The sequence below is a fragment of the Otolemur garnettii genome, unplaced genomic scaffold (assembly GCF_000181295.1).
Source record: "Otolemur garnettii isolate 467f Iridium unplaced genomic scaffold, OtoGar3 scaffold00009, whole genome shotgun sequence".
Lineage (NCBI taxonomy): Eukaryota > Metazoa > Chordata > Mammalia > Primates > Galagidae > Otolemur > Otolemur garnettii.
In genome coordinates this window covers 11119115-11128180 of record NW_003852404.1, presented here as the reverse complement: position 1 = coordinate 11128180, position 9066 = coordinate 11119115, and the positions used below count along the sequence as shown (strand labels likewise).

Sequence of the window (9066 nt, the reverse complement as noted above, 5' to 3'; positions counted from 1 at the left end):
AGGGTTTTAGAGTACTGAACACTGAAATTTTCTTAAATAATGTTTTGGCATTTCCTTGAATGATATTAAACATTCTACACGACTTCAGTGTTAACTGCTGTTTTTGTGGCTATAGTACTCTAATACCCTTCTGCTTGTGGAATAGTTTATGAAATATTGTAGGAAGTCTGGATTTTTTATTTTTTATATAGTCCTAACATGTTTTGTTCTTTTTAAAGGTATTACTATGATGGGGACATGATTTGTAAAGTTCAAGGCAAGAGATTTGTGTACAAGTTTGTCTGTGACTTGAAGACTCTTATTGGATACAGTGCAGCAGAGTTGAACCGATTGGTCACAGAATGTGAACAGAAGAAACTGGCAAAGATGCAACTCCATGGGATTGCCCAACCAGTCACAGCAGTAGCCCTGGCTGCTGCTTCTCTGCAAACAGAAAAGGATAATTGAGCCCCAGGACCTTCTGGGACTTCAAGGTCTTTCTTAAATATTGAGAGCAAGTATGGCTCTTACCTTTATTACTGAATTTAAATCTTCTTTTATTTCTAGACTGTACAGTCTGATGCATGATTTTTTTATAAATATTTCATACTCTTGTGAATTTGGATCTTTTTACTTTGAGCATATATTTTAGAATACATGTATGTTAAAGGATCACCACAATGTCTGCAGCTTGAAGGCAGGTTCATTGTGGAATAGTTTGTTAACAGTCAGGAAAGCTAAACTGGTCAGTATTAATGTCTAGCCCTACCAAAAATAGCCAGTAGCATCTGAAAATGATAAGTGAAGTATCTCCAGGAAACAGTCTGGTTTAACAGTTTGTTAAAATACAACTGTTTCCCATCTCTGCTGCTTTAGATGTTGCTTTACATAGAAGCAGAAGATTTCTCAGCTAAAGCATGTGTGCCTGTTTTCATCTAATCAAGCAGAGCTAAAATATTCATATCTAATAAAATTATAATAATAATAAATTACTAAACTAAGAGTATCAGGTTATTAAAGTACTTTATATATTTGCAAGCAAAGAATGATAAAGTTGCCTGGCAAAAGAGCAGTGCTGAAGAAGGAGATCCAGGTTTAAATCTGGCTTAACTCGAGCCAATTTTAAGGGTTTTCTGTATAGATTATCCATAATGTCAGACCAAGAATTAAATTATTTTGAGAGAGGCATTTAGTTCTAATAAACCAGCTATTACAAATATTCTAAAATGATCTCTGTTTTTCCTATCAGAGATTTAAAAAACTGAAAAGGTACACCTCAGCCAGGAAATAAAAGTTTGGTCTAGTTTGGTATGGCTTCCTTTTTTTTTTTTTTTTTTAATTAACCTATAGTGCCGGTTTATTATTCAAAGCAGCTTATATATATTCCTATGTTTCTGATAAAATGAAGACTTTAAATCAGTCACCAGTACTTTCCTTTCAAAACATTAGTAGACTACTTGCAAATAGTCTTAAAAGGAAAATTTGACCTTACAGGCAGTCTTCTCTTTAAAATAAAACTTTTTATTTTTTTTCCTTTTGGATATTATACATGTATATACAAAAATTTATGTACATGTCCAGTTGATCATTTTATACATATATACACACATATATATAAAGGCATAAAGATATTCAGAAGGAAGATTATTAAATAACTCATTTTAAAAATTCAAATTAAATCTTATATATATGAAATTCCTTACTTAACATAAGCTAACACTAAACAGATACGGCTAGAAATGTCTATCTTTTTTTCTCCTTATTTTTTTTTTTATTTTTGTTATTTGTTTTAAGGTATCAAGTGCAAATCATGATATGAGAGACTGTCAAATAGCTTTTAATCATCCTCTTATGACAGAACGTTGATTCTCAAATATTACCTTATGCATCATATCTGTCATCATTTCCTTTTATTCCATCCCCCAGAATGGCTTTGTAAGAGCTTAGTTAATGCTTTTGAACAACTAGAGAAAAGGGCCGTGGTAATGTGTAGTCAGGCTTGGTAGCATTGTTAGCAGTTGCTGCTACCAATACTAAAATACTAGTGGTTCGGAAGGAATCATAGAAGGCAGAGATCTTAGGGACAAGGAAGGCAGGAGAGCAAGGAGGGATTGAAAATCTCCTTTTCTGATAACTACATATTGTAATTGTAAAAAGCTGTGCTGTCGAGGTACAAAATGTTCTCTCAGTTCATTTGTATTATTAAGTCCCTTGGAGATTCTGCAGTAGATATCTAAAAAGAGTATTAACAGTACTTCTGTTTTTACTTTTTTATAAACATACAGAGAACATACAAACAGTGTATTAGTATAATAATACAATTTGGGTGCTGCGATTGCAAGAATATCTGAGTAGAATGACAATGTGAGATAATATGCAGAAGATCTAGCTTCAGGTAGCAGCTGGGAAGGTTTGGGACCATCCTCATGTAGCCTGGGGAATTGACACGTCTCTTACAATTTAAAAAAATAATAAAGCATACTCTCCTGGCAAATTATCAAGAGCTTAAGAATCTTGACTTAGATATAAAATGCTTTTGGGGAGACATGTTAAAGTTTTAGCCAAGATCACAGACTTTATGTTTCAGTATATATGTGTGTGTTTTTAAGGCAAGGAGCATATTTCTTTTAGAACCTTAATGTCAAAGTATTATTTTTTCCTCTAAGTATTTCCCAGATGCTTTTTGGGGGGAATAACCACATTTTATTCATTTTTTTCCCTTTGGCAGTTCTTATTTTATTCATCATTATAATTTGAACAGACACAGTTCTCATACATGACCACATGTTTTTTTTCCCCTTCTTCTTTCACCATCGTTCTGTACACCATAACACAGGTAAAATAATGTAACTAATTTCTCCAGTTGAGTCAAGAAACTTTCATTGCTTTGTTTCAACTTATATATAAAATATTCTGTTGTCCTTATTGAGGTTATAGTTAGCAGAAAACTGGGTAGTTTTTCTTATAGTAAAAGATAACTTGTGGCCAGGAGTGGTGGCTTATGCCTATAATACTAGCACTTTGGAAGGCCGAGATGGGAGATCCTTGAGGCCAGTAGTTCAAGACCAGCCTGGGCAGTAGCAAGACCTCATCTCTACAGAAAATTTCAAAAATTAGCTGGACATGGTAGCACAGGCCTATAGTCCGAGCTGTAGGCTGAGACAGGAGGATCATTTGAACTCAGGAGATGGAGGCTACAATCTAGCCCAGGCAACAGAGCGAGAAGGTTCAAAAAAAAAAGTATTGTAAAAGCAAATGTAATTCATGCTAGGTGTTCGTTACTCTGTATTTATGAATGAATTTTTCATAGGAGAATTTACAGTATATTCAAAGGAAGAAAGTTGTAAGAGTATTGGTCATCTTTTGTACCATGTAAGGACAAGTAATGCAATGTTCACTTTGTTTTCAAACTTTCTTTTCATGAGAGGTTCTTATTGAGCCAACTTTCGTATATACCTTGCTAGCCTGAATTCTGAAAATGTGTGTTGGTTGGAATTGGGAAATCAAACAGATGAGGCAGAATTGCTGTGTGTAGTTGATCTTCACATGAATCAACTGATTATATTTATTTTCCTGTCAACTGTGTCATTTAGAAAAATGGTTTGTTTTCTCCCATGATTAATGGTGATACTCAAATATGATATTTCTTTAAAGGATGATATCACCAGATATTTTTGGGAAGGTCTGCTGTTTTCCATATCAATTATTTTATGCTACTGCCTTTAAAAAAAATAGTGCATCTTTCAAATAGCACAAAAATGTTTTAAGATTCATATTTGCAGAACAAACATGTGACTAACTTAATGTCTTCAGATCTAAAAAAGCTGTAAAAATATTGATACTTCAACATTTCACTTGCTGCCAGGAAAACAATATTCTCAATCTTTTGTAAAAGGGAGGAGGATTTTTGCATACATTTTTACTCTTTAAATAAAGACACTTATACTATCATAATAACAATTATGTATTTCTTTGTGGTTTTTATTTTTTTTGTAATTTTACATAAAAGTTATTTTCTATTTTTACCCAGATAAATATTTGTGCATAAAATGTAAAAATAGTAAAATAAGAAAAATAAAACTATATACAATATGATTCTGTGCTACTTAAAGTTTTTTCCTTGAAAACAAATAAGTTTTAAATTCTCAGGGTATCTGGATAGAAATCTGACAGTCCATTGCTGATGTATTATACACATGCCTTATATATTTCTTTAATTAAAAGCTTTTAATTTGGGAAGAACAAATTCTATGGAACTAAAATTGGTAAAGGTTAGCCTCTTTAAAAAAACAAAGGAAGTTCCATCTAAAAAGCCAAACTATTTCAGAATAGTAACAGATGAAGTGGTGAGACTATTTGTCAAAAGGTAAGCTGATGAGTAAGCTATAAATCCAAAGTAAAACCCTTTTGTAAAAACAAAAAATTACTTCTCCTTGTTGGCTAAGCAGGATGCTTCAGCAGGAACAAAGCACAGTGGAATAGAACAGGCTGGGGAAAGCATGTGACTCGTGCTTTTGCTTATGGGCAAATAATGATCAAACTTTGACATGCTTATAAGATACTCTGGTTTGAAACAAATTACTCTAAAATTATGTAATCTAATTTATCTAGTTAAAAGTGATGAAAATCATCAGTCAGGACACAGGTATATTTGTTCTCCCAAGACTGATTTTTTTTTTTTAATGTGGCTTTAAAGCCTAATTTGCAAGCCAGTTGTTGGGAGTTTTTCCGGGTAAAGTGGCTCATACCTGTAATCCCAGAGACCTAGTGATTTAGTAAGTCGAGGCAGTAGGATTCCATGAGGCCAGGAGTCTGAGACCAGCCTGACCAACATAGACCCATTCCCACAAAAATAAGAAAAATAAGCCCTGGTGGCCCATGCCTGTAGTCCCAGTTACTTTGGAGGCTGAGGCAGAAGGATCATGCCAGCCTAGGAGTTTGAGGCTGCAGTGAACTATGATGAGACACCACTGCACTCTAGCCCAGGTAACAGACCAAGACCCTTTCTGTAAAATTAAATAAAAATGCATGAATACTAAAAAGCTGCTTGAGAATACTGCTTTGAAAACTTTTTGTAGTGAGGCACCACTCCCCACCCCCCCCAGTTTATCACAAACAGTAAGATGAAAAATGAATTAGCAGAGGGTGGTGGGGCCCAATGGAGAGTTACTTTTCAGTGAATATAAAGGTTTGCAAAATGAAAAACTGGGCATGCATTGCACAACAGTGAATACACTTAATACTGAACTCAAAAATGGTTAAGATGGTAAATTTTGTGTGTATTTTACCATAGTTGAATATTTTTTAAAAAATTACTAGAATTTTAAAAATTAATTTACCCAGTTCAGGTGGAGTGGATTGTGATCAATAGATGCAGAAAAAATAAACAATAACGTTTAACATCCATTCATGATTAAAATTTTCAGAAAACTAGAATTAGAAAAGAAAGGCAAAGGGGTTTTTTGTTTTAACATTTTTATTCAACTTGTGCTGAAGATCCCAGCCTATGAATAAGACAAGAAAAAGAAAAAGCATACATACTAAGAAATAAGCTGTTCACCTAACAGGTACATTGCAAGGGGATATTGCCTTCCTGGGTGAAGGGCACAACTACAACTCAGACTTCAACCTTAAAAAAGCAAACTGTCACCTAATCGTATGTGCGCCCATATTAATCGGAAAATAAAGCTCTGCAGAAACATGAATGTATGTGACATTCATACATGTTAAATCCAAAAGAATCTCCAATTTAAAAGCTATGAAAAGTTCAGCAAGATATGGTGTAAGGTCAACATACAAAATACAATTGTATTTCTACATGCCAAAAACTAATGGGAGATCAAGATTTTAAAATTGCTATTTACAGTAGCATTAGCATGAAATAATATACATAACAATTTGTATAAGAGCTATCTGATGAAAATCACAGAACTTGGTAGGAACAAAGAAAATCAAAGTAGGTAGAGATAATTGTGGATTAGAAGACTCAATTTTAAAATGTAAATTTTGTTACAAAATGTGAATTGTGTAAATGTTTTCTCTAAATGGTCTATAAATAGTTCAATTCCAATAAATATTCCAGCAGTGTTTTTTTGTTGTTGTTGACAAGCTAATAAATTTGTGTCTAAAAGGAATTGGCCTAGAGTAGCCAAAACATTTTGAAAAAAAGTTAGAGGAGGCCGTGGCAACTACGGAGCTCCCCGGAGCCCACCAGGCATGGTGTGGGCTCCTGCCCTGAACATCAGCCTGGTGAGCCTTGGGCCAAGCTGCAGGAGCTGTGTGGCCACCTCAGGGCAGAGCAGCAGGGAAAAAAAGATTTATGCCAAATCTGTGCTGGATGGTGTTATATGAAGGCAGAAAATAGCACTTCTTGGCTTGTACCTGGGAATCTGAAAAAGAATTTAACTGTTTGAGACCAAAAATAAAAGATAATTGCACAATCTATATAAAGCTGTTGTTTATGCATTATTGTATTAAAATGTCGTATTCTGTTAAGGCGAGGCATAGATCAATGAACAGAACAGAATGCAGAAACAAACCCACTGATTTTTGACAAAGATGCCAAGGTATTTTAATAGGGAAAGGACAGTTGTTTCAATATTCAAACAATTGGATCTATTTGTGGAGAAAAATGGGCCTCAACCCTTACCTCCCATGACACACAAAATTAATTAAAAATGGATCATAGACCTAAGCATAAAAGCTAAAGTTCTAAAACTTACAAAGCAGGACAATTATAACCTTCAATTAGATAAAGATTTCTTAGATATTAAAAAAAGCACCACTACTAAAAAACCAATAAAAAATTAGACTTTCTCAAAAGTTTTACAAATATCTGTCCTTTGAAAGATATTAAAATGAAAAGGCAAGGCACAGATTAGGAGAAAATATTTGCAATATATGTACTGTGCAAAGGTAAGATATTTAATATCAAAAATATATAACTAACTCTTAAGTCACTAAGACAATCCAGTAACATACACCCAAAGAATTTGAACAGACACTTCAAAAAAGAAGTACAGGCCAGGCACACTGGCTCACACCTGTAATCCCTAGCTCTCTGGGAGGCTGAGGCAAGAGAATGCCTTGAGCTCTGGAGTTCCAGACCAGCCTGAGCAAGAGCGAAACCCCTTCTCTATGAAAATAGCCGGGCATTGTAGGCTCAGCGCCTGTGGCTCAAGTGGCTCAGGTGCCAGCCACATACACCTGAGCTGGTGGGTTCCAATCCAGCCTGGCCAGCCAAACAACAAGGACGGCTGTAACCAAAAAACAGCTGGGCATTGTGGCGGATGCCTGTGGTCCCAGCTGCTTGGGAGGCGGAAGCAGGAGAATTGCTTGAGCCCATGAGTTGGGAGGTTGCTGTGAGCTGTGATGCCATGGCACTCTACCCAGGGGGAAAGCTTGAGGCTCTGTCTCAAAAAAAAAAAAAAAGAAAGAAAGAAAGAAAGAAAAGAAAAGCTGTTCAGTATTAATCAGGAAACACAAAATCACAATTTAATACTAGTAAAAACCCATTACTACTGCTAAAAGTTAAAGGCAATACCAAGTCTTGAGAAGGACATGGACTAAATGGAAATCACATGCATGGTGGGTGAAAATGTAAAATGTCAGTCAACTTTTGAAAAATTAACACTGTTGTTACAATATAGAAATTCCAAACTAGGCATTTACCTAAGAGAAATAAAACATGTCCTCTGAAAGACTTATAGATTGTTGTCTACAAACAACTCCATAATGCACTTGCTTAGAAATCTATTGATGCAAAAGAAGTGCTCTAATACTCTTCATTCTAAAAGGGAAAGCAAACCTTCCTATCTCTAATGTTGGCTTTGCTTTGTAGATGAGAGGATATGATCCACACTAATACACTGACAACTTTAACATTGGTAGTTGAACCAGAATGTTTGCTTGACTTAACGGTTAAAGGAAAAAGGTTATGCATTAACAACTCCATGATAGGTTTCTTGGCTCCAGCTCTTAGATTATAAAAATAAAGAATATTTTATCGTAAATGAAATTAAGTGCTAAAATCTGCCCTGTTGGCCTGAAATGTGTTAACTTACTGATTAAACAAATGAAGAATATCTAATATGAGTCTTCTATCGTGGAGGATATGTAAAGTAGTATGTCAAAGAAAGAACCAGAAGAAACAGATTATAGCATTGCCGCTAACTAGATGTGAAACTCAGAGCAAATTTCCTCTTCCATTTTCTCTTTTCTAAGCTGGGATCATAGACACGTTTAGCTACAGTGCAAGGCTATTGAGAGGATATAAATGAGCTCATGTGTATGAAAGCCGACAGTAACTGTATCACTAAATAAACACAGGGGTCTGGAAAAGAAAAACTACTCTCCCAAGAATTCATTTTTCTGTAGTTAAAGTTGATGTTCATCTCATTTAATGAAAAATTACAAAATATTGTAAAATATGCTGAATGGCTGAATGAGTGACTAAACCAATAATGGCAAGTTCCGATGTCTTATAATGTGGCAAGCACTTTATTTGCTGTCTTATTTCTCTCAACTCTTTGAAATAGAAGAGTACTATCCATTTTACAAATGGGGAAATTGAGTCATAGAGCTATGAGACAACTTGGTGAAGGGCACTTGTGAAAAGCCACACTAAACTTGAAGCCAAGGCTGGTGCTTTTTATCAAGAGTAAGTCTGTCTCAATAGGAGATTGCTGTGACCTCTAGGTCACCAAAAAGGAGATGTGCTGAGTTTGTCTAACAAATTAGGATTGCAAACATTGGCTATCCTCATTTCTCTTGGCTTTTATTTCTCTTATCCAAGTGGGAAGTTTGCACCAAATTTTACTTTATGGCCAATCTACCTATAAGTCAGCAAAGTTTTATAAAGTATTATCATATAACCAATAATGGCTGTAGGTAATCGTCACCAATAGTTACTAAAACCATTAGGTAAAAAGTGGTGAGATACTTTATAAAGGATGGATTAGTTTGATAAAGCCTAAATGCACCAATTGATCTTAATATCAAAAATGAGAGACAACCAGATAACATGTGCCCCTTGATATGAATCTGGTAAATCTTCCAGATGTAAGTACCAGTTTATAGGAAATATAG

At 34.8% G+C, this 9066-nt stretch overlaps 1 protein-coding gene across 2 annotated transcripts in view; it reads left to right on the top strand.

Annotated features, from left to right (window-relative positions):
- The window catches only part of GABPA (GA binding protein transcription factor alpha subunit), a 44610-nt gene extending 43809 nt beyond the window's left edge, over positions 1 to 801 (top strand). For both annotated transcript variants that reach the window (XM_023509727.1, XM_003783899.3), the window contains exon 10: positions 219 to 801. In XM_023509727.1, coding sequence (XP_023365495.1) covers positions 219 to 447 — 229 coding nt within the window. In that variant the 3' untranslated portion in view covers positions 448 to 801. The remainder of the gene's footprint in view (positions 1 to 218) is intronic.
- Positions 802 to 9066: the final 8265 nt, after the last annotated feature.